The 26,381-nt window shown below is 50.7% G+C and overlaps 1 protein-coding gene across 8 annotated transcripts in view; it reads right to left on the bottom strand.

Moving 5' to 3' along the window:
* The window catches only part of PACSIN2 (protein kinase C and casein kinase substrate in neurons 2), a 114,497-nt gene that overhangs the window by 18,641 nt on the left and 69,475 nt on the right, over window positions 1-26,381 (bottom strand). For 7 of the 8 annotated variants that reach the window (XM_079774562.1, XM_079774561.1, XM_079774559.1 and 4 more), the window contains one exon: window positions 3,345-3,464. In XM_079774562.1, the coding sequence (XP_079630688.1) occupies window positions 3,345-3,404 (60 nt within the window). In that variant the 5' untranslated portion in view covers window positions 3,405-3,464. Of the gene's footprint in view, window positions 1-3,344; window positions 3,465-8,936; window positions 9,052-26,381 lie in introns of those variants that run through there. The other variant, XM_079774563.1, reaches the window with a different exon arrangement.

Raw genomic sequence — 26,381 nt, 5'->3', positions numbered from 1 at the left:
ACCCGGATCGCCTGCACTGGAGCACAGGCGAGACCAGTTCCCCAGCCCGGACTCCTGCTGGCTGGTCCACCCGGGGGCCAGGAGGGCCCTCCCGAGCACTGCCCCCATGCCCCGCAGTCGCAGCTGGTCCCGCACAGGTAACGATCGTGCATGTTAGCTCCCTGCCCGTGCTGGCTGCCGGCCTCCTGGCAGCAGGTGCCACACCGTCTTTCCCCAGCAGCAGCATCACAATGGAGCATGTCCGCACTGGGCCGGGTGGTGTGCTGACAGCTCCTCCTGTGCCGCATCATCGAGTCCGTCACAATCCTAGGCAGTGGGTGCTGCTTATGTTTCCATTTTACAGAAAAGGAAACAGGTTTGAAGAAGCGAAGTCCCCCATGATCATCAGCCAGGAGGCAGAGCCCACCTTACAGAGCGTTCCTCAGGCCACGAACAGAGAAGGCATAGAGCCAAGATTTGACGGGTTGGTATCAGGTGACGTGTGTGCTTCCGAAGATTCAGGGAAGGCCACAGAGGTCAGGACTGGCAGGTAGCATGCAGGCCCTGTCCCTGATCCCGCCATGTGCTGGCAAGGCTATCAGGAACCCCAAACCTGAAAACTACTAAAACCGCTTGCTCAAGATGACCTTTATTTTAGCCTCAGAACACTCATGCCCTTTAACCTGCAACCCTGAGGCCTACGCACACTGCTCCCTCCACACCTGGAGGCTCGTTCAAGGGCGAGCGGAGCGGAGTGGACAGAGCCTGCCTAGACAATAAACCCATTTGTCTTTGCTTTCTTCAGGCAAAAGCAGATGTTCTTGTCTACAGAGAGTATGACAGCTAAGAATTTAAATGGGAGCCTAAGAGCTTAAATCAATGGCTTGTTAAAGCTACTTGATTTAATATATGCTGATAACATATTCTGGCAACTTTCACCTTTTTTTTAACCAGGCAGCTGCAGACTTCTGTCAGAGCACTACATTTAGCTACTTCATTTTCCCAGGCGGCTTCTGTCATCAACTGGGTCATCACAGGGATGCTGCCAAACGCGGCCTGCAGGAGCAGGTACGCCGTGCGCTGAGACCGCACCGCCACAGCAGAGGGCCAGGGCTCCCAGCCAGAGCCTGTCCCGACACCTTCCACCATTTTACATCCTCATTCCCTTAACCCTCACATATGCTAGGATGTGGGTATCAGCATCACTCCCACTCTACAGATTGGGAAATGGAGGCAAAGACAAATTAGCAACTTGCCCAAAGCCACACATGTGAAGTGACAAGCCGGGGAGTCAAACCCAGGTCACCTGGCTCCAAAGCACGTGTCTGAACCTGCCCCGCTGCTGTGTCGGTCTATCTCCTGAAGGCCTCTGTGTGCTCCATCCCCTCCGCATCGCCACCTAGCTCAGGGCGGGTACTGACTAATACCGGTGCAATGTCACTGTGTTGGGAGAAAAATGTTCCCCGAGACTCTAAAGCATTCTGCCTATGGCTTGGCTCAGTGGCGAGATCACGAGGACCTGCGTTTCTAAAGGCCAGCCCGCCCCTGCTCCAGGAGCTCCCAGGAAGTCTGCACCGCCACCGCCAGCTCCTGAGCGTCCTTCAAAGCTGCACAGCCTTCCTGGGGCCAGCAAGCAGGGCCTGCCTGTCTGCGAACTGGGGGCAGAGGGACAGTCTGAATTCCAGCACCAGTTCTAACAGCTCCATCCAGCTTCACCACCAACATTCCCCTCCGCAGTGGGAGTGCACCTGACAATGCCAGGAAGCCGCTGCTGCCCACAGGCCGGGACGTGCCCATGACTCTGTCGCTGCCCCTGTCACTCTTGCTGCTTTCTAAGAAATGTTCCCTCGGACAATGTGCCTCTCTGGCTACTGAAATTGGAGCTCCGGCCCAGATACCCACCAGGAAGGTGCTACCAGCCAAGGGGCAGGGGCAGAGGGCACTACTCTGATCCCACGGAAGCCAGCTACCCGCCTTGAGGGTAGGGACTCAGACTGCCTTGTTGGGGCCTCACAGGGCCTACCACACAGGAGGTGATCAACAAACACATACTTGTAATAAAATGAAGTATTCAGCTAAAAGTTAATATGGGCTTTTCCCCAATACATAGGAAAGAGAAGTGTGGATAGAAGTTTCAGCTCCTGGCCCATCTTTTCTAAACTTGGCCACCTGTGACCACTTGTCTATTAGTCTATAATATCAGATGGTATTTGATGGCAGACAAAATTATACACTTAATTATTCTAAGTTTATACAACTCCTTTGTGCTCATCCCCAGTGAGACCCAGGCCATCATCCTCACCTTCTGTACCACTAGAGCCTCCAGGGTCAGGAAAGCACCCGTGAGGGAGCCAATGTCTGCGCTCTCACTTCATCCTGGCTGCCTCCCTCAAAGGCCAGTACCACTCCCTCTGTACAGATGAAAAGCCTGAGGCTAGTATCAGTCAAGCAACTTACCCAAGGTCACACAGCTGTAAGGGCACAGCTGGGATCAGAACCTAGATCTTTTTTTTTTTTTTAATATATACTTTTTAAATATATTTTTATTGATTTCAGAAAGGAAGGGAGAGGGAAAGAGAGATAGAAACATCAATGATGAGAGAGAATCATTGATCGGCTGCCTCCTGCATATCCCCCTACTGGGGATTGAGCCCGCAACCCAGGCATGTGCCCTTGACCGGGATCGAACCTGGGACCCTTCAGTCCGCGGGCCGACGCTCTATCCACTGAGCCAAACCAGCTAGGGCAGAACCTAGATCTTTTCAGCTGCAAAGCCAGTGCTCTTTCCATGAAACCCATGGCTACTGGGAAAGTTACAGGGGTTTTACCATGAGAATAAAACTTGATAAAAAAGGACTTTCCTTTAACCAGCAGGCAGGAAAAGTGGGGCTCAGGAAGAATGACTACCAAAACCACAAAATAATCTGATCAGGAAGGGAGTTCCTCATAGGCTCAGACAGACAGGAAGAGGCTCCAACCAGCTCTGGGCAGTGTGTTCAGCCCTCTGGCCATTTGCCTGCGCTGGCCAGCATATCACATCACCGCCGTCTGTTTTTCTGCACAGAACTGCCTTTCAGGCTAAGCCCAGTGATGTGTATATTTCACTCTAAGTCACACAGGGCTGAACAGGAAAAGGAAGATGAGAGAATGGACAAACGGACAAGACCTCTGAAGCGCCTCTAAACTGTTACACGCCTGACTTTTCTAGCAAGACAGCTTAGCCGTCCTGTTACCATCCAGATCTGACCACAGATGCCTGGCTGGTTTGGGGGGGTGTTCACCCCACCCCCACCCCACCCACACACACAGTCCTGGCAGGCAGGCATCAGCCTGATCTGTATCATGGGGGAAAGCCTGGCCATTACCTCCCAGAAGCTGTCGCTGGACACTTCCACTCCAACGGAATCATCGTAAGTGACAGACATCTCTCCGAAGGGCGAGGGCGCAGCGGGTCAGCTGCAGACACTCCAAATCCAAAGGCACACCTACAGGAAAACATACCATTGTGATTTTGAACTCCCAACGTAAAAGCAAGCCATCCCCACTGACGATGTCCATTTCCATCACTGCCTGTGTACAAAACAGTCTACAACGTTTCCTTTAGTTGGGAGAAGGTCAATAAACTCTAAACATGGCACATACACGTATGTGATATGCATACACATGTGTATTTCACACTAACAAGTAACCCTCCTCACCATCCTGCTGGAGAGCTAGAAGAGCTTTCAGAACGTTTGTGTTCTGAGATCAGCAGGTTGATGCCTTCCCTAAACGCTCTTGCTCGTCCCTTGGAGAACGAGACACAGAACGCGTGCGGAGGGCGGCAAATGAAGGCAGAGCCCTTGCATCTCTGGGCTCACTCTGCCCAGCCTGTCCTAGCCGTCCAGCAGGGAGAGGATCGGGGTAAAATGGGAGTGGGAATAACCCCACCTTTGACACGACTCTCCACAGGGTTCCAGCACATTCTGACTGTGCCGGGCACTGTCCTCCCCCACCCATGGCTGACTCATCTCAGCCACTGAACCCCCACATTCAGACCAATTTATTTGGGCACCATGTGTGTGAGGGTCAGCTACACAGAGCAGGGACGAACACACGGAAGTGACGGTTTGTGCGTGCAGACGCGGTGTTCCCAGTCCAGCAGCGGTCCGGGGCAGCGGCTCCCCTGCTGGAGGGAGGAAGCCGGAGCACATTGGGAAGCACAGATCACTGTGGTGGAATGACCCATCCAGGGGGATGACTCCACTCCCTTTCCATCGGCCAGATCCCAACCTCTCCTAACTACAGAGTCAGGATTCAAAGCCTCAGCTTCGTGCCAGCAGGGAGCAGGTGGGGCGGGCAGGCAGAATGACCTACACTGCCACACCTGCAGGTGCCCGGCCTGGTTTGTTCTAGGTCCTTTCCTCATGTTACCACATCTAATCCTCACGATTCCCTGAGAGACAGTCCAGAGCCGTAGTCAGGAATACAGGCTCTAGAGTCAGGCTTCCTGGGCTCCAATCCTCAATCCGTTACTCACTGTCTGGGCGACCGAGGGCAAGTTACCTGACCTCTCTATGCCTCAGTGGCTTTCTCTGTAAAAGACAGCAGTAAGTAAATCAGAATTGCTGAGGGTCAAATGAGGCAATACATACAGGGGCTTAGAACAATACATGGCCCATAGTAAGTGCTATGGACATAGTAAATAATGATGTAATTATTATTAGACTAGAGGCCCGGTGCAAGAATTTGTACACGGGTGGAGTCCGGCCGGTGGAGAGGAGGGGGCGCAGGAGGGTGGGGGTGAGGGGGTGATCAGGAGCGGGGCCGGCCAGGGGGAGGGGCCGAGGGCAGTTGGCCGGCAGGCCCTGCCTCTTGATCAAACTCCCGGTCAGGGGACAATTTGCCTATTAGCCTTTTATTATATAGAATAGTAACTATTATTAGTATTACTAGCATTACTTTGGACTATACTTTATAGTTGAGAAAACTGATGCTTGGAGAAGTAACTTGCCCAAGGTTCGCCCAAGTAATGAATGGTAGAGACCAGCATTTGACACCAACTCTGCCTGTTTGCTAAGGTACATTATGTCTCCAATTTAAATAAGATCCATAACCTCAGATCTACTTGCTAGTTAAGAGGGTTTAATCTGGTGGAGCTTCCAAAGGTAAACACAGCGCTGTATGCCCAATGAATTCAAAGTAAAGACAGATTACGGCACGCCAAAGCCACAGCTCTAATGCACGCCAAGTATATCCAGGCAGTCGCCCGGGTGCCACCCACACACTCGTCCTGACAGCACGCTGACTAACCCTCTGCTCCACCATCTCAGGGGCGTGTGTCACTGGCCACAGGGCTAGCACGAAGGCCTGACAGGCATCGGCTGGGCCCTCGTACCGCCTTGTTGCACAGCAGCCCCTTTTCCACAGAACCCTGCGCTCCGAGTCAGGGCCTCCTAGACGCACCCAGCCTGCCTCTGCAGCCTCGGGAAGTCGTCTACCCAGCACACCTGGTCCCTGCTCCAGGCTCCGCAGGGGATATCTGGGCGTCTGGCCCAGGCAAGTCTCAAAGTGGTCCAATCAAGCGCCGGCTGGCTGGCTGCCGGGCCAGCTCCAGGGAGCAGTTACCGGGCGGAAGGGCACCTGCTCTGGCAGAAAAGCGCAGGCAGAGGAACTCCTTTCTGCCTGGGTTCAGCCATGGTTTAGACACTAATGGAAGATCAGTTCTGCACTAGATTTATTAAGCATCCTTTGAAGCACAATGTTAGCTATATTCCACAATCTCATTTATTTTTCATTAACAGTCCCATGAGGTAGGTATTTTTATTTCCTTTCCACAGATGAGAAACTGAAGATCAAGTAACTTAAGATTATAAATGGTGAGATCAAGAATCAAAACCAGGTTCTGTGATTCTAACGTTCAAGTTTTTCCTATTATATTACATTTCAGATAATTAAATAAGTGTATAGGTATAATGAATAAAATGCTGTGAAAATATCGAGAGAGCAGGAATGAATCCTTTCATGACCAGGGCGTGGGAAAAGCTGGAGTGAGACTTACAGGGAGGTGGGCTCTGTTTAAGTGCACAAGAGAGGGCCTCCTATCTGGAAGGCGAGGAGGGGGTCCAGATGGGTCAAAGGGAGGCCAAGAAATCTCATCTCCCCTGGAAATCCATGGTTGGTGATTTTACAAAAGTAAGAGAATCAGCTGTCAGCCTTCAGGGCTCAAACAAAAATGGTCTCCACAATGTCTAGTTAGATCTGTTCAGTTATGGCCAGGATTTGACTGACGCCACTGACTCCATGTGGCACAATGATCAACCACTATCCCTGGGCCCCTAAGACCTGAGTCACACCAGCCTGGCTTCAGAGACTGTCAGGAAGGGACTGGAAGGAAAGAACCCATGAAACATCATGTGACTCAGTGACACAATGGTCTTGTGTCAACAAAAATTGGAAAGAGAGGAAGACCTGCCATTATCAGCTGCACTTAGTGAGCCTCAGTCATTAAAGATCTAAGTTTCCAGAACTGAGATAGTGCTGGGAATACAGATAGACCATGGGCCAGGCCTCAAGTTCTTTTAAATAAAACTGAGAAACAATGAAACTGGACTAGATTAGTGGGAATCAGGAAGTCCCAAAATGTTAACTTTGTCAAGTACAAACAGAAAAAATATTCTTTGCCTTTTTAATACTGTACATAAAATGAAATTGATTGATGTGAAAATACTTGATGACAATCAAATTAAGACCTCAGAATGCCTGCTCTACATAAGGCAAGAAAAATGGCAATATCTAATGTTAAGGCCTTAATGTACCAAATTGGGCATTCTTTTTTTTTTTTTTTAATTTATTTGTAACCTAAAAAATCTCTTTTCCATAGAGAACTCCAAGAGAGCTTGGCAGAGAAAGGAAGGCCAGGAAGAAGGATGGATTATCCATGGTCCTATCACGGGAAGACAACACAATGTAGGTGCGTCCCTCACAGCTATTTTCAGACATCATCTATTCCCTCCTTAAAGTAGGGGGCAGGGCGAGGTAGACACGTGTGACTTGGGGGCCTAGAGCTGCAGACAAATAACCCTCAGGTAAGAGGAGAGGGCATAGGACACAGCCTACAAAGAGGAAATGAACTCCTTGAACAAAGCCCCCGAAGTCCAAACACTGGCACTCTGTTCTCATATACGGGCACTCACTTGAGTGTGGTAACCGAATGGGAACCAGCTGCAGACCAGGCCACACTCAGGAGCCATGCTCAACCCCACAGAGAAACCAAGAAGGTTCTTGGCCAAAGTTGTCCGTGTTTGTGTCAAATCAAGAATGCCTGCTTCACCCTAACCAGTTTGGCTCAGTGGATAGAGAGTCGGCCTGCAGACTGAAGGGTCCCAGGTTCAATTCCGGTCAAGGGCATGTACCTTGGCTGCGGGCACATCCCAGTAGGGGGTGTGCAGGAGGCAGCTGATCAATGTTTCTCTCTCATCAATGTTTCTAACTCTCTATCCCTCTCCCTTCCTCTCTGTAAAAAATTAATAAAACATATTTTAAAAAAGAAAACAGAATGCCTGCTTCAACCACACATGGTTCTGCTGTTCCACCTGGGAGCCCAGGGTGGGAATAAAGCAACATCAAAGCAGCCCCCATGTACCAAGCACCTCTTATCACCAATAGGTGGTCTAGGTGAGCTTTAAATATATTACTTTTGTTCCTTAAAACCCCTGTAAAAAATGTATTATTGTCCCCATTTTACAGGGAGGCAATCAAATCAAGAGCTCACAGCTCATCTATAATAATAAAAGCATAACATGCTAATTAGCCCGCCTTCCGGACGAAGCAGGGGCTGCGAGGGAAGCCCGGGTCCCGGGTGCTAGAGGGAAGCCGGTGCTGGCAGTCAGGAGAAGGAAGGTCTACTCTTGCACAAATTTCGTGCATCGAGCCTCTAGTAAATGCTAAGCTGGGATTCAACCCAGGCGTCTGGTTCCATGCTGCCGACTCCAGCAGGACACTGCATGACCAGCCCCAAGTCATTCCCAGGCCTGGGAACCCTGCTTGGCTGGGAGGCTGCTCCCACCGGGAAGGGGCTGGGTTCTCAGGGCTGTCTTAGTAATATCGCTGCCCAAATATCCCAAGGCCCTGGGCCTGTCAGGGAATATTACTCAGATTTTTTCCATGCAGAAATGTGAATCTGGCTTTCGTACCCACTGATACGGTGGGGGAAACCAAGGCTTCTGAGGGGAACACGAGAGAACCTTCCGGTCCATTCCTTCAAAAGGAGATCTGGCCGGGTCAACTTCCTGGTCCTGCTTCCCTCGCTCTGCTAGGGTCTGAGCCAAACCCACCCCTCACCAAGGCTGTGCCCAGGCTGTGAAACTAGCTGGCTGTACTGCCAAACGGTACTGAGTGTTCCTGAGATGTGGTTATCAAAGCCAACCCCATAAATGTGCATTTAATAATTAACTAGGTGCTGCTCCACAGGAGGTGAAGTTCCTGGGAAGACAGTGTGGCATCTGGGCTCCGCCCCTGTGGACTCAGCCATCCTGAGAGCCTGTCCTGTGAGGCAAGGTCATCCCCGGCGCTCCCTCCTGAGCTGTGAATGCCTCAGGGATGATAAGGGACAGGTGAGTCAGTACCGCTCTTTCCGAGGACTGGACGGAGTGGCACTTCAGTGTATTTCAGACTGTCCACTACCTAGTGGGTGACTGGTTGTTTCTTCCTAGAGAAACTGAAACCCAATACTCAAACAGAATGCTGAGTGAGCTCCATGAACTCTAATGTCAGTGAATGCTCCCGTCGGAGGCTCCTGCGCACGCCAGTCCCCTTGGAGACCTTAAATTCAGTTGCTCGAGGGACAGGGACAAGGGGCTTCCGTCTGAACCTGTCTGCCCATCAGAGGTTGCAGAAGCAGCGAGCTTGACAGCAAGACAATCAAAGCACAAGGATGTACAAATCATCACCTCCGCCTCCCACTCCTGAAAACACACCGGGGTCCTCCACGTGATGCTGGCACCTAGCAGCCCTCCATCAACGTCTGCTGAATACACATTCTCAGAGGCAGGAGACACGGGTCCAGCTCTCGGGATTCCACTGACGTATATAAACGCTGGTGAGTCAGAGCCACTCCTGAAATGATTCAGAGTCTCAGAGGTTAACGGAGGTTGCCGAGGGCGCCCTTGGCCCAGGCTGGGAGGCGGGACCTCCCTCCTCCCCTCTGAGCCTGATAACAGGTATCCAGGAAACAAAAGGTACAAATTACATAAGTACATCCAGCTCCCTCTGAATGCCCTCAATTCGTTCCCAAAAAGAAAAGCAACAGAACAGGCTGCTGGGCCAAAGGCTATTACTAAAAGGCAAGGACATTCTGAGCGAAGGCGCCCGCTGCTCGCCGCCCCTGGTCGGCCTCCGGAGAAAGGCCTCTCTAGGCCTCGGTCCCCGCAGGCAGCGTCAGGAAGGTGTCCTCGAAGCTGCCCCCCCCCACCCCCCACAACGCTGCCAGGCTCTGTGCGGCCCTGCAGGACTCGGAGCGAGCACACACTCCGCCTAAGGTTTGTTTCTTCTAATTCATTCTCCAGGGTGGAAAATGCTTTTATTTAATTTTTAACAGGTTGAAGGGCTTTTTTCTTTCAATTACAGTGACATTCAATTTCATATTAATTTCAGGTGTACAGCACAGTGGTTAGACATTTATATAACTTACAAACTGATCCCCGATAAGTCTAGTACCCACCTGGCATCACATAGTTATTATAGTATAATTGCCTATATTAGGGTGGAAAATTCATCATTAATTGGGAAATGACTATAATTCCTTCTAAGTCACTGTTTGGCCCAGAGTTAGGGGAGGATCATTTCTTAAGTAAGGACGTATTTACCCATTCATTCTACAAACACATGTCCCGGATCAGGGTGGGGGTTCCCTTGGGGCATGGGGCAGCCTGGGCGAGGGGCCTGTGGTGGTTTGCAGGCCAGCCACGCCCCACAACGACCCAAGCAGAGGCCCTGGTATCTGAGATTTATCTATCTTCTGTAATTGAAACTTTGTAGCCTTGAGCGGAGCCAAGCCTCCTGCTTGCTCCTTGGCTGCAGCCATTTTTGTTGGGATTTATTTATCTTCTATAATTGAAACTTTGTAGCTTGAGTGGAGGCCAAGGCAGGCCAGGGCTGCGAAAGCTTGGCTTCCTCCATCATCGGGGGCAACTCAAGCCTCCTGCTCTCTCCAGTTCCATGGCTGCAGCCATTTTTGTTGGGATTTATTTATCTTCTATAATTGAAACTTTGTAGCCTTGAGTGGAGGCCTGGGCCAACCAGGATGCGCAGAAAGCTTGGCTTCCTCCATTGCTGGGGAAACCCAAGCCTTCTGCTCGCTCTGTGGCCGCAGCCATCTTGGTTGGGTTAATTTGCATACTTGCTCCTGATTGGCTGGTGGGTGTGGCTTATGGTGTAGCAGAGTGATGGTTAATTTGCATACTATTCTTTTATTAGATAGGATGCTGTTGGCCCTGGCCAGGTGGCTCAGTTGGTTGGAATGTCGTCCCATACACCAAAAAGCTGCCGGTTCCATTCCTGGTCAGGGCACATACCTAGGTCACAGGTTTGATCCCTGGTCGGGGCATATACAAGAGGCAACTGATTAATGTTTCTCTCTCACATCAATGCTTCTCTCTCTCTCTCTCTCCCCCCCCCCGCCCCTCTCGTCAATAAATGTATCCTTGGGTGAGGATTAAAAAATAAAAGAAATGCTGCTGAAAACCAAGCACATGTATGCACCCTCATTTCATACTTGCCCTTACGCACTGTTACAGGCTTCTCAATGTGTGACAGATTTAACAGAAGAAAATACCTATAGCCTTTGACCCAACTATTTCTTCTAAAACTTTATCCCACAGACAAACTCACCCAAGAGTCAAATGTAGGTATTCATGGAGGCAACAAAATATACACACTGAAAACCACTTCCCTGTCCATCAAGAATGAAAACTGGGCCGAAACCGGTTTGGCTTGGTGGATAGAGCATCGGTCTGCGGACTGAAAGGTCCCAGGTTCGATTCCGGTCAGGGGCATGTACATTGGTTGCGGGCACATCCCCGGTAGGGGGTGTGCAGGAGGCAGTTGGTCGATGTTTCTCTCTCATCAATGTTTCTAGCTCTCTATCCCTCTCCCTTCCTCTCTGTAAAAAATCAATAAAATATATTTTTTAAAAAAAGAATGAAAACTGGTCCTGGCTGGCATTGCTCAGTGGTTAGAGTCAACCCGCACACCAAAGGGTCTCATTCTCATGTTCGATTCCTGGTCAAGGGCACGTACCTGGGTTGCAGGTTTGATCTCCGGCCCCGGTCAGGTCACGTGTGGGAGGCAACCAATCGATGTGTCTCTCCCACATCTATGTTTCTCTTTCTCTACCCCTTCCTCTCTCTTCCCTTCCACCCTCTCTAAAAATCAACGGGTGAGGATTAACAAGATAAAAATGAAAACTGCCAGCCCACCTGTGGAGAGGAGGGGTGGGCAGGCTGTGCACAGACATGAGATGTTCCCACACACCAGGGGAAAACTGGGTTTTAGCAGCAGACACAGTCTGATCCCACCGGTATTACCCAACAATCAGGCACCCACATCGCCTGCCCATCAGAACAGCTCTAAGGGAAGTCTGAAATGAGGTGTGCACACGTGGTTGGTTTTCAACAGCCTATCTTATCTGCACCCGAGGCTGGAATTTTTCCTCCAGTAGCACAGTGGGTCTCGGACTCGCTCCGGGGAGTGCTATGGGGGTGGGCAGGGGACTTTAGCATTTCACCGCATAACTTCCTCATCTATTTGAAAACTGTGACTATAGGCAGGCAAGCACTACTTTTAGAATACATAAACTAGTGAACAAAAAGACTCCACTTTGTTTCATGAATGGCCTGTGCTGAAAGAAGGGAGGGTGCCTGTGCCCCGCATGACCACAGCACAGCTTCGAGAAGGGACATCCGCCCATTTCAAGGACTGACGGTCAGGAGCCCGCCTGCTCTGCCTGCCAGAGGTGTCCGGTCCACCCTCGCCTCGCCCCTGGGTCACTGCAGTAGTCTCCTGTCAGCTGTCCCAGCTTCCTCGTCCCTTCGGTCTATTCTCAACATAGTGACCCCCTGAAAACATGTCAGACCACGTCTCCCCTCCTAAGCAGAGCAAAAGCCCCCGAGTGCTCCGCAGAGTGCAGCCGCCTGCTCACCCCCACGGTGACCTCCTCTCAGCCCTCATCCCGTGCCTCCCCCCACTGCCCCAGCTCCAGCCTAAGACCTCCGCTGCCGGGGGCACTGCCAGGCACAGCCACACTGCTCTTCGGCTCCAGGTCTCCCTCCAGGGAGCCCACACAGGAGGCAGGCTGCCCTGGCCCCTCAGGCCTGCACCAGCCCCAGCTCAGGCAGGTCTTCTCCAACCCATCCCCCCCTGGGCACTCCCCGGCCCCTTCTCCGTTTCTGCTTCCTCTCCGAAGCACACGCTTCCTCCCAACAAGCTACACTGTTTACTGAGCTGTGCTGCTCACTGACCGCGCCGCACGGAACACAGCTCTGGGAGGGCAGGGGTTTTGTCTGCTCTGTTCACTGCTCTAGTCCCCATCCCGTGGCTGACATGTGGCAGTCACCTGAGAAAGACCTGGGTTCAGGATGAGAGAAGCTGAACTGAAGAGTCTGGGTCATTTATTTATACAGACTGGTTCCACAGATGAAAGGTAATTGGAGCATTTATGTGAAGATGTTTTAACTCTAGTGGTTAGAATTCTCTTATAAACACTACTGCACACGTTCAACTAAACCACAAATGGGTTCGGCAACCACAGTGGGGATGTGTGGCTCAGGCCCCAGCTGTGTCACCAGCCACACAGGGAGCCCCCCTCTGCCGCTCCGCCCTACGGCCTGAGCACCGCTGGGGCCCCAGGTCCTGGGTCCGCCCTGCCTCCAGCCTCGGCCGGGCAGCCCATCAAGCACCCGAGAAAGGGCGGGTCCCTGCTTCTCCCAGCCTCGAGCCGCTGGGTGCTCAGGGAGTAAGGCCGGAGGTAATACACCGCTTTGCACCATTAGCAAAACAGGACACTTTTCCTACTGGCTCGAATAGCTGGCACAGCCTATTCTGTTTCCAGTGTTTTCATCTGGAAAAGTGAACATTCCTCAAAGGAAGAGATAGAGATCCGCAAATCAAGTGACTTGTATCTCTGGAAAATTGCGTAGTGTGTTGACTTCAACAACGGCAAACAGGTTGTTCACTGCAAAGTGCTTGATTTTTTGTTTTGTTTTTCCTGATGAGTGATTCTTCATTGTTTTACTTTCAATTAGTTTACAATAAATACTTAGTATTAGTTCCAGGTGCTCAGTGCTCAGTTGTTTTTAAATCCTTACCTGAGGATGTGCTCATTGATTTTAGAGAGAGAGGAAAACAGGGAGGGAGGGAGAGAGGGAGGGAAGGAGGGAGGGAAGGAGGGAGGGAGGGAGGGAGGGAGGGAAAGAGGGAGTAAGGGAGAGAGAAAGAGAGAGAGAACATCGATCAGTTGCCTCCCATACATGCCCCAATTGCAGATAAAACTGGCAACCTATTTTTTTTCATCTGTGGAATCAGTCTGTATGTGCCTTGACCAGGAATCGAACCCACCACCTTTCGGTGCACAGGATTCGGTGCTGGGTTTTAAAGGCTGCCTCCTCAGGGAAGCCCTCGGAGGCCTGGGAAGGTCCTCTAGCAGCACCCATCAGGATGGGCAGTGGGCACACTCAAGTGCTTCCAGAGATTGAAAAACAGTCAGCATCTCTGGGCAGAAAGAGCTTGGGGTTGCCGTGGAAACCATCTCCTGAAACTACCAGTTTCAGTAATTCCAAGCACTTGGTGGCACAGAACTACCTGCTGCAAACTGAAGGAGGAGCTGGTGAGACGAGACTTTAGGAACTCTATTAGGACACAACCATTTCAATGAGAACAAACATGGCTCGGGCTTTTGAACATGACAGAAAGAAAGAAAAGAGAAAAAGAGTGGGGGAAAAATATCTGATTTTATTAGTCAACTAGAGACCCAGTGCACGAATTCGTGCACAGGTGGTCTGGCTGACCCGGCCCCGATTGAGGCCCAATCAGGGCCGGGCTGGCTGTGGGAGGGTCTGTGGGCAGTGGGCCAGCCGGCCCCGCCCCTGATTGGTATGGGGGGGGGGGCGGATAGAGCACGGGGCCAGCCAGAGGGAGGGGCCGCGGGCGGTTGGCCACCAGCCCTGCCCCTGATTGGAGTGGGAGGCCAATCAGGGGCCGAGCTGGCTGGGGGAGGGGCCGTGGGCCGATTGGGGTGGTGGGAGCTGACTGGGGATGGGGCCAGCCATGGGGAGGGGCTGTGGGTGGTGGGCCAGTTGGCCCTGCCCCCAATTGGTATCAATTGGTATTGGGGGCGGGCCTGCCAGGGGGAGGGGCCGCGGGAGGTTTCCTGCCAGCCCCACCCCCCAATCAGCCAGTACGCTGGCCACAGTGGGTGTCATAGCGACCAGTAGTTCTGTTCGTTACAGTGTTCCGGTCGCTGGCTTTTTATATATATAGTACAGAGCAACCCTCTTCCTCCTGCAGGAAAAACAATTGTGTTGGGGACGGTTAAAGAAAAACAAATTCTTCTAAACAGACCAACCCAGAGAAGCTACTCCACAGTACCAAACCCGGCAACACCGGGGCTCAGCACAGCATCAGTTCTGAAGCAGGCGCATTCCCGCTCACGGGTGACACCTCGCTTCCTCAGCTTCGCTCATTCAACCCTGACAGTTCAAGTCCAAATGTCTACACTTTTGGGTGGCAAGGGCTGTCAAAACCGGTTTGTCTCAGTGGACAGAGCCTCGGTCTGCGGACTGAAGGGTCCCAGGTTCGATTCCGGTCAAGGGTATGTACCTTGGTTGCGGGCACATCCCGGGGAGGGGGTGTGCAGAAGGCAGCTGGTCGATGTTTCTCTCTCATCGATGTTTCTAGCTCTCTGTCCCTCTCCCTTCCTCTCTGTAAAAGATCAATAAAATATATTTTAAAAAAAACAACCAAAAAAACCAACGAGGGTTCTGTTCCACCAACCTGCATTCTCATAGCCCGCCCTTTCTTCTCCTGCCATGTCCAGTCTGTCCTTACAGCAAACAGCCATGTGGGGTCTGCTTTTTCCAGTTGCATAAGCATAAGCAGTGCCCCTTTGTCCCGTCTTCCTGTCACTTCTAATGGCCGTAAAACATCAAGACTGGGTGGGCCAGGCCCTCCGGGGTCAGGGTCTTTCCCAGTCACAGTCATGCCACGGCTCATACAGCGTCCCAATTTCTGTCCTGCTACTTCGCTGGGGGCTCTAGGCGCATGCGTTCTAAAGACAGTTTGTGAATCTCTCAGACAGTTTAAAAAGCAAGATTTTGAACTGGCATTCTCAATCTGCATTTAAGGGGCAGGTTACGCACCCATGAGAAAGGATGGGAATATACCCTATGAGGCGCGGGAGAAAAAATGACCCCAAAAACACGCAGGCAGAAAAATGTTGCTGCCTTTGGGGGTCCTGTTTGTTTCACATGATGAATCAGAACATTTCAGGAGGTGAAATAGCACGTGCAAGATGACACATGAACAAGAAATGGGCAGAAAGGGGGAAAGCAAGGAATGAGGTTCCACGGAAAGGAGACCGGGGCTGTAGTGGAGACGGTGAGCCTCACCATAGCTTCCAATTTCTCCCTTGGAAGGTACAGAAATCAGGTGGCTGCTTTGTTTGTTTGTTTTTAAGAAACTTCAAGTGAATAAACATTTATAGCTTTTTAAACATAAAGTTCCTTTAATGTGTAAGTTTTCAGAGTATTCAGACTCAATCCATTCAACCCTACCTTGACACTAGTTATCCACACATGGACATCCTGGTGGACAAATGTCCTTTAAACTTCCTGGGATGGTGTGGTTGTCTAAACACAATTAATTCCCCCCAAGAGACAAGAATGGTGGTAGTTAATCAGTCTGGCTTAGGGAACCACTGGGTATACCCTGCTGGGAATACAATTTAAAAATAAAAAAACAGACATTCACACAACACAAACAAACAAACAAAATCAGTAAAGCTACATGGAACAAACTTTAATTTTTGATGACCCAGAAGTCAGTTTTTACTCTTACAAGGGGCTCTCAGAGCCAAAATTTGGAAGCTGGTCCCAAATTTGCCATTAAATAGCTATGCGACCTTGGGCATCATTTCAGCACCCTGCTATCTTTACTTGAAAATAGAGCGCGGGATTAAACAAACTCTTAGATTTCTGAGCTTAAAATGTTTTAAAAGAGCCTCCTACTGGCAAGAGATTATGGGAGAATTGAGTGGATTACAGCCAAGTCATTATAAGCGCTGTGCACTGGCAGTGACCTTCACGGCTGCAAAGTGCCTTCCTCCTCTATCCGATCTGAGCCTCACAGCCACCCTGCGAGGATGTCCTGGCCAGGACCCCAAAGTCCAAGCTTGACCTCACTCCCAGAGGCCCACTGTGAAGCAAGCCCCTGCTTCTGAGCACATCCACACCCCAGACATTACGTCCAATGCTGGTGGCACAGGACGTCACCTGGGGTACAAGTCCTGCACATACAAATCCCAAGGCTTAAAGGGAAAGTCGACAGCAATTAGCATGCACATTTTATAAAACGAGTAAAAAGGAGCATGACTGTCAGTAACCATGGCCTCATGCATTCTGACCCTGGGTCCCAGGGCTTCTCACTGAAGGGCACTCCCCCCCGCCCCCCGCCCCGCTTTTTTTTTTTTGTTAATCCTCACCGGAGGATATTTTTTCCATTGATTTTTAGAGAGAGTGAAGGGAGGGCGAGAGACAGAGTTGTGAGAGACACACTGATGTGAGAGACACATCGATTGGTTGCCTCCCACACACGCCCCAACTGGCACAGGGAATTGAGCCTGCAACCAAGATACATGCCTTTGACCAGAATCAAACCCACAACCCTTCAGTAAAAAGGCCGACACTCTACCAACTGAACAAAACTGGCTAGGGCCGAAGACCCCCTCTTAATGGCTGCTGGGAGGTCAGGCATGGTGACAACACTGGGTGCAGTGAGCTGTGACCTATCAGGTGAGAGCAGTGCACCTGCAAATGGCTGAGTCCTGCCTCCAAAGAGTGGGCAGATTATCTCTGAACCCCACAAATGATCCCTCCAAGTTCTTTCTCAGGGGTAGTTGTCCACCAGGGTGCTGAGCAAGCCTGGAGGGACACCCAGCACAGGCGGCTTCCCAGCCAGGACACCAAGCTGACTCCTGAGGAACCGAGAGGAATCAGGTAGGTGTAGAGGGGTGCAGGGCATCCCAGAAAGAAGAGCCTTTAGGGAAGAGTGGGTGAGGGGTGTGAAAATGGGTTCAGAGAGGGGTACAGGCCAGTGTCAGTGGGACCATGCAGGATTCAGAGGGCTACACAGCAGGGCTGGGTGTCCACCCCGAAACAGGAACAGTGAGGAAGAAAGGAGGAAGTGGTGCCCCATTTCCACACAGAAATCCCCATGAGGTTTAAACTTGATGAATTTCTCACAGCTTGTCATCTTCAGCTGCTGGCTAGGCTGAGATCTATGGTGCACACTTTGACTAGGTATATTTTTAACTGACAGGACCATGCAGAGATCATTCTGTTATTATTGTTATTAATAACCAGTGTATTTATTTACACATACAATACCTCTCTTCCAAAAGAGCCCAGAAAACTTCACAGAATCCCAAATCCCCAGGGATGCAGATGGTATTAATAACTCTAAAACTTCAAAGCTAAAATGTCAATAGGTTCGCTTTAAAAAAAAAAATCCCAATGTTAGGTAGAACAGAAAACCCCCCCTCACTTCCAATTTCTGGTCTCCACAGGGCAACCTTTTTCAACACTTAAACTGCGTCACTTTCCTGCTCCAACCCCTGGCGCTCCGAGGGAAGCCCTAACCCTGCCCTTTGCTGCAAGTCCCACCATGACTGGCCCCGCTGCCCCTGCCAGCCTTCCTCACTGGCTGGCCCCGATCTGCTCCAGCCACATGGCCCCCACTGTCTCTGGAACACACCAAACTCGTTTCTGCCTCGGGATTCCTGCGCATGCTGTTCCCTCTCCCTGGAAAGCTCTTCTCTGAGGTAAGTGCGTGGCCAGCTCCCTGCCGGCATTTGGCCCACGGCCAAGAGGTCTTCAGAGAAGCCTCTGACCATCCTCTTGCATCCAGCTCCCCCTCCCCACCTCCCCCTCTCCCCTGCTACTTTCTATTCTCTTGGTATATTTCTTTAAAACATACATGGCTACCTGAATTTCTTTACCCAAGTAGTTTGCTCCCCCCTCTGGAAAGTAAATCCCACTGGGGTATCTCACCCATGATAGGTCCTCTTTAACTTGTTGAAAGCGACAATACATGCTGGGATCTTTATAAATGAAGTGATGGCGAAGAAAAGCAGTGGCTTTACAGTTAGGTTTTGTTAGCACCCGCACTTAGGAAGCCGCATACTGACAGCCCCTGGATTACCCAGCAAAGAAAACAGACTGCTCAGATGAGAGCAAAGTAATTTTTCAGTGACTTTTGAAAAGGCAGGTCTGCTACCATGGTCAGCTTCTGCAGTCACTGTGGGAAGACATTCCCACCTGGAGCCTCCTGGGCAGCCTCCGAGCACCCAGACCCATGTTTCATTTTGTTTTTGTTGATCAAAGGGGGTCCTGTTAGTAGAAGCAACTGTTAGTAGACAAAAGGTCCAGCCAGTTACACCATACTTTAAATTCTCAAGTATTAGGATTTGCTCTATCATTGCTCAGTCAGCGTTTATATTTATAGTGGAATTTGAAAATGTTTGGCCAAGACGAGTCCCCTGTGGTAAGCCCCAAGCACACACCCAGACTCTAGTCTGATATTACATTTATGTGTCAGAGGAGAACCCAGTTACCCCTGCAAAATGGAAGAGGTCAACGTAGACATTGGAAACAAACTATGTCTATGAGTCCCTATTGCTCTGGGACTTTCTTTAAGTCCTGAACAATCCTTATACACACACATTTCTCAAAGCAACGAAAGCAGAATAATATCTCCGTGAAGGTCCGAATGCCAGGAGGGAGTGCCAGGCAGCTTCACCCGTGCCCGCCGGGACTGGGACTGCTTTGCTTTTCACTGCAGATTCTTGAAACAAGAGACCGTCCCAAAGTGGAAGTCTCAGTCAAGTCCAAAAACAAATGAATGAATAAATAAGAGTGAGAACAAAAACATGCGCACACTTGAGACAACCAACAACCCAGGGTCTGTGGATGTCTGGACCAAAACACCTAAGGCCACACTTCCCAAGCAAATGTGGCAGCTCTGCCACCCTGTGCCTTCAACTGTGGCATCTACAGGGGAAGCGGCTCCTCACAGGTGACACTGGTCTCCTCTAAGACCTCCGAGGAGAGCCCCCGAATAGCCCGCCACCCCACTCACTGCACATGTCCTTCACAGAACCAAACGCTCTCTCGTCCCAGCATCTCTAGTGGGAAAAGCAACTAACTTTTGGAGAAAATGTATTTTGGAGAAAATGCTATTGCAGCTGGACAAACATTCTTGGATATCATGAATAAGATATTCTGACTCGAAGGAATTGTAAAGTCGATGCTGGAGTGTGTGAAAGTATGAATAAGCAGATTTGAGGAAATATTATGGAGCCATGGTAACAGAAACTATGGAAGAAACTCCAGTTGCACAGAACTGTTTAAAAATAAACCGGATACTGAAATACCAGCAAAAAGCTACAATGACTCACACTGTTCTCCTCAAATACTTATGAGAACAGCAAGTTCTTTGACAGTCTTCCAGGCTTTTTCCCTATCGGAGAAACGTGAGACAAAGAAAGTAAAAGGAAGGAAAAGACGCTTTGAAAATTTTCTCTAATTTTACCAGCAATCTGATATGAATAAGACCTTGTATGCTTTAGAGTTTGATGGAAGTATGGAAACATACACTCATGCAACAAGAATTGTTTTGAGACTTTTCATAAAAGCCAAACTGAATTCAAAAAGTATAACCGAGGTCCCAGAGTGCCTTGCGCTGACTGTGTTCCCAGTGTGGGAAAGGCGGGAAAGAACCACAGCATCATTTCTATCATTAGCATACAACCTTTTCAGGCATCTTGTAGCTACGTGACCATCTTTTCCCTTCGTTCACCTGAGTACGCCCCACCACCCTCCCTGGAACCTCGTCTCCACTGCATGTCCTCTAACTACACTGAGTGGCCAGATGATGATGATCTCTGAACGCATAATAATCTGGCCACTCAGTGTATATCCTATATCATAAAAGGCTAATATGCAAATTGTCCCCTCGACCAGGAGTTCAACCAGCAGGCAGGCTGGCCCCCACCCACGCATGAATTCATGCACCGGGCCTCTAATATATACAAGCGTTCAGAGATCATAATAACCTGGCCACTCAGTGTATACTTACAGAAGACCCTTAACCCACAGGTTTCAGCCCTGGGGATCCACTCTGGCCTGCCCTACCTGCCTAGCCAGCCTCAGCCTCCTACCAGGCCCTGAACAACCACACATGCTGCGTGCTACTACCAGAGACTGCCCTTCCATGTCAACTCCTACCCATCCTGCAAGGCCCGGTTTAAGTGTCACCTCCTCTGAGGAGCCTCCTCTACCCCCCACCATGCTGGTGACCCTCTGCCCACCTGTCTCCTTATAGTTCCTCTATGGTGCCGTATTTCCCCAATGAAGCTGTTAGCTCCTGGGAAACCCTGGTGCCTATCACAGTACCTGCAGCTGCTCAGTGACAGCTGCTGAAGGAAGAAATGGAGCCAGGGAATGGATTTCTCAGGAAACCTCCAAGTCCCGGGGCATCCTCAGCAGATTAGGGCCTGCCTCCTCCCTGATCCCCTTCCCCTGCCCTACTCACTGTATCTCCTCTCCTCTTCCCATGGAATAATTGTCCTCCTGTGCAAACGGCCACCTTTCCTCCTGCCCAGAGACTGGTTTTGGACACACTGCATCCTCACCTCCAAGGCTGCCTGGCGGCAGAGCATCAGGAAAACTTGTTTGCGAAAAAGCTTTGCTGGCAGTTGAACAGTTTCGACAAAGTGATGGTACTTAAGCGACCCCTTAAAATTTCCTCTGTGAGGCCTAACTTTTTTATCTTTTGCGACATAAATTATTCAAATCCCATAATCACTGAGCTTTCGATTTGTTTTGTTACCCAAAGCCCAGGAGAATCACTCAAGTACACAGTGATGTTGGGCAGGGGAAAGCGTTGCCCACGCAGACAAAGGTCAACCCGAGAAGGGACTCACGGCAGGAAAACTCAAACATGGGGGGGCCTGACCAGCAGCATCTTCCAAAAACACAGAGCCAGGCCGGCATGGCTCAGTGGTTGAGCACTGACCTATGAACAAGGAGGTCACAGTTCGATTCCCGGTCAGGGCACATGCCCGGGTTGTGGGCTCCACCCCCAGTGTAGGGCATGCAGGAGGCAATGATTCTCTCTCATCAATGATGTTTCTCTCTCTCTCTCTCTCCCCCTTCCTTCCTCTTTGAAATCAATTAAAAAAAAAAAAGTTTAAAAACACAAGATCTGGGAGCTTGCTGCAGACACCCCTACCATGTGGAGGAGGAGATTCCCATGTACCTGGGAGGGGCTGCACAGTGTTCCGCTGGCAAGGAACGGAACCCAATGGGGCTGACTCAGCACTTGGGTCTTACAAGCCATGTGCCCAAGCAAACCCCATGACTGCTCCGTGCCTCTGGTTCCCACTCACGAAACAGGAAGATGAGGCCCACCTGCAGACCGCGAAAGGAGGACGAGCTTAGCTGATGCATGGAAGCTGCCTCACTCAGGGAACGTTAAATGCTGGGTCCCTCCCGGGCTCTGGTGTGACTCTAATGAGAGGGAGCAGAAAGACCTGGGGCTGAGCACGCGACTCCTGGGCCTTAGGTGTGCTTGTTCATAAAAGGAAGTGACCCTTAAGCTCTGCTTAGACTCCAACATGCTAACGAGAGACTGGGCGTGTGGACAAAGGATGGACAGGGCTGGCTGTGCGATCCCCAGTCCAAAGTTTTCAGTAAACACGTACATTGTACGTTTTGTGCCGAAACAAAAAAGAAAGATGGTTTCATAAATAAATCAAGACAACAATCAAAAGAGCGTTTTCTTTTTTCTTTTTCTTAAATGTATTTTTATTGATCGTAGAGAGGAAGGAAGTGGGAAAGAGAGATAGAAATATCAACAATGAGAAAGAATCATTGACTGGCTGCCTCTTGCACTCCCCCCGCTGGGGATTGAGCCCGCAACCTGGGCATGTGCCCTTGACCAGAATCGAACCTGGGACCCTTCAGTCTGCAGGCCGACGCTCCATCCGCCGAGCCAAACTGGTGAGGGCAAGAGGGTTTTCTTTTTAATTAAACTGGCTTCTGTCCATTGGGAGGGCCGTGATCATCCAACCAGTCTACTGCTTGTTTTCCATTCCTTCAACACCTATGTTCTGGGGACCCCTGAGTCACACGATGTTCTCGTGCTGGAGCATCTAACGGTATAGAAGAGACAAAAACCCTGCCTCGCGGAGTCTGTGCTCCAGGGCAGGTGACTGACAAAGAAACGCAATCACACAGAAGCTGCTCTACAGAGAACTAAAGCAAGGAAAGGGGTGAGGGTGGAGGAAGAAAGGAGACTGCACGTGTAAACAGAGGGGCTACAGAAGGTCATAGGTGACACCTGAAGGAGAGGGAAGGAGTGAGCCAGGGGCTCCAGGGAAAGGTACCCACAAAAGGAGAGCAGGGATGCCAGACTACAGTGCTTCCCAGGGAGAGATGATGCCGAGACCAGGCAGACAGGAGTAGAAATGAAGACCTGTGCGCTTTGAAAAAACACTGAGGATAGCACAAAATGACCTCATTCTCTCAACTTCTATCCCACCACGTTGTCCATCCCCGACTGACTCGGTTTCCTGGCTCCACCATTTAACAAGCATGTGCTCAGAGGCCACCAGCGCCCTAAGTATGGATGTAGGGTCCCTGTCCTCAAAGAAGAGTTCTGTACAAGGCACGTAAACCAACACATCCAATGCTGTTACTTCCCGCCCCGCCATCCTACTCTGAGAATGCACCCCCTCGCCTAGCTACAGCCCTGCATTTCCCCCTGAACTCAGCTCTCCCAGACCCAGACTTGCCCAAGGCCCCTGTGGTAAGGAGCAGGGATGGAGAGCATGAGCCCTTTCCACTGAGCCCATGTAGCTCCAAGAAGCAGACACGCCCAGCACCCGAGGGGAACCACGCTGCCTGGGGACCAGCTGCGCAGATATGGAGCCCGAAAGTCCTCCTCCCTCATCAAGTGGTCCACGACCCCATCTCCAGAAGGCTCCCTCTTCCACTCAGTAGCGTCAGAGGGAGGCGATCGGGGAAGAGATCTGCCTGTTCCTGCCTGGCCGACTCTTCCCAGCTCACTCCTCACCACCCCTTTGCACACTTGCACAGTCAAACAGATCCGTTCTGCTAAATGCTGGGTTTGAGCTGACCACCCTAAGAGCTAATGCCATTTAAAAAGAGCAGAACAGAAGATGCGTTTGAAACAAGCTGGCAGTCACCTCAGGTAAGTTTGGGGAGGGTCTTTTAAAAAATAACTCACTATCTGCACCAGGGGTTTCATTTCCAAATTAGAAAGTAACTGAATTAGTTCATAACTTCATAATGGTGTATGAATAGTGAATGCTCAGCAGGGAATTCCTTTGGCCTGAGAATGAAAATGAAATGGTTCTGAAGATCTAGAGAAAAGTGGGTCAATTTACTTTATTCTGAAAACTGGCCCGAAGAAGACAGGAAAGCCGCAGATGCAGAAAACGCGTAAGGAAACCTCCACCTTTGGAACATGCAGGAGGCGGGAAAGGTTGGCGCGTTCGATCTCAACGATCGTGGGGAAATCGGCTGCCCCACGAGCTGCTGCACTGCACAGCGGCCTTCAGCAGTCCTCTCTAGAAAGGGCTCACGGGGTACGCACTGGTCAAGGACCACGACAGCAGAGGGCGCACGAACAGGCCCCTGGCAATCCCTCAGTGTCCTTTAGGACAGACAGCCTGGCGACTCAGCACTCCCGCCACGTGCCATCCCTGCAGGCTCACAGGGGCCTCTCCTACTCCACCTGAACCCCATGGGGAAGTCTCTGCCCTTTTAACCTACGTGTAACCCAAAGCAGGTGCTCAAGAAATGAGACAGAACCACTAGGCAAAGGGGCGAGCCGGAGGGAGAGGGGCGCTGTCTCAGCTGGATCCTGCAGGTTAGAGAAAGTGACACTTTCCATGGGAGAAATTAGCATTTTGAAAAAATGCCAGATCTGGAGTCATGTAGTAACCCTGAAATGACTAGGTTTGCCTGTGTCTTCTACATCTGAAGAGCTCACAGAAAACAAGTCACGGCAGGCCCCCGTCACCTTCAGGTGGCTTCCCACGTCTGGGCAATAATTGTCTCGACAGCGGAGGAAGGACAAGATCCATAGTCACCAGGTCTCAGGCCAGCTTGTCAGCTCCTTACCCACAGGTTTCCTCCAGGAGCTGGAGCAAACAGCATTCACTCAGGTCCCACCCCCACCCCTCACATTTCTCACATAAGAGAAACTGACAGGCCCCAACCGGTTTGGCTCAGTGGATAGAGCGTCGGCCTGCGGACTGAAGGGTCCCAGGTTCGGTTCCGGTCAAAGGCATGTACCTTGGTTGTGGGCACATCCCCAGTAGGGGGGTGTGCAAGAGGCAGCTGATCGATGTTTCTCTCTCATCGATGTTTCTAACTCTCTATCACTCTCCCTTCCTCTCTGTAAAAAATCAATAAAATATAATAAATAAAAAAAGAAAAGAAAAGAAACTGACAGGTCCATGTCTTGGACTGATTTTCACAGCGATACTTTTTTAGACCTCTGGTTGGCAAGCACCCTGGGAACGTGGGGACTCGGGCTGAAGATTTCCCTGAGCTAAATATTGACTTGATGCTCCACAGGTTTAAAAATAGAAAAAGTTACTTTAAAAGGGACCAAAATGACACACTTTCCAAACTGATGTTAATGTGAGAATGCAAACAACAATGCAAGAAAATGGACAGGAAGAGTTCCAAGATTTGAAAGGAAAACTGAGAGTAGGCCTAGCCAAGCCAGAAAACAAGTCGCCTAAAAACTCTAGTTATTCCCTGTCCCCAAAACCCTGAAGAGGGGGCAGCCCCACAGTGGGAACGGAGCATGCTCCACGGGGCAGTATTTAGGAGACATAAGACCACGTTTGTTTTCAAGGCTGGGGTGGGACGAAGGAGCCAGGAGACCTGGTCTAGTGCTGCCTCCGCACAAGCCACCTCCTCACCTTCGTGGTCAGTCCCTCTGGTCATTCACTTATTCCCTGAGTCACGCACGGAACGCCGACCACGGTGAACAGATACAGCGCCGACTTCCCAGAAGCTGCAGTTTAGGGTCTGCACATATCCGGCCTCCCATAAGCTGCCGAATGCGGGAACGCTCTCCCCAGCACCAGACACAATGACCAGATTCCTCAAGCTGGACTCTTTCCTGGCCCAATCTGAAGACCAGCTTGGAGTACAGCCTGCTGCAGGGAAGGTGGTGATGGTGACACTCAAGTAGGACGGTGCTGTGACCAGCCTAACAAATGTCACCTATTATTATTATTACATAGTCAGCCATTAAAGAATGGAAATTGAAACAAAATGGAAAGAAATAGCACTGGCATAAAAACTCCATTTCCTTCTTTACTCGGTAATTAGGACAGCATTGTATTCCAAAAATAGATCTGTATGTTCTATGCAATGAGAGGAAAGACATGCGCTGCAGAGTAAGTTACTGGACTGCGCGCTGCTCAAGAGCATGCTCACATCCTCTTCATCTCAGCCTCTCGGAGCTGCGCACAGGCAGCTGCGCACAGAAGAGCACTGTTTGCTGACTGAGTAACATCGGCTACTGGTGGCTGTCACACCTACACCCAGAGGCCGGCCATGCGCAGAGCCTCCCGCACGCCTCTTTAATGTCCACTCCCCTTGTACACAGGAGGGAGGGGAGGAGAAAGAACCCAGTCACCGAGGTCAGGAGTTAGGAAGTGGCGGCCCTGCACTGGGGCCAGGGAGACCAGCACGGCCTGGAGATGGGCACCTGCCAATCCCTGCACTTCCCAATTCTCAGTTCCTTCCCTTCAAGCTGGCCGCCCTCCACTGCCTACGCCTCCTCCAACTTCCCATTCTGTAGCTGTCTCTCTACTTTCTTGATATTATCCTTTGAAGTATTAATTTTTATAAAGGCCAACTTATCCATTGATTGATTGATTTTTGTTAATCCTCATCTGAGACATGTGGGGTGGGGGGTGAAGGGGAGAGAAACATTGATGTGAGAAACATTGATTAGTTGCTTTCCGTTCAAGCCCTGACCAGGATCAAACCCGAAACCCAGGTATGTGCCCTGACCGGAATCAGCTGGCAATCTTTCAGCGC

Source organism: Cnephaeus nilssonii (genome assembly GCF_951640355.1).
Source record: "Cnephaeus nilssonii genome assembly, chromosome: 6".
NCBI lineage: Eukaryota > Metazoa > Chordata > Mammalia > Chiroptera > Vespertilionidae > Cnephaeus > Cnephaeus nilssonii.
The sequence above is the reverse complement of the archived record's forward strand: the minus strand, read 5'-3'. Positions and strand labels throughout refer to the sequence as shown.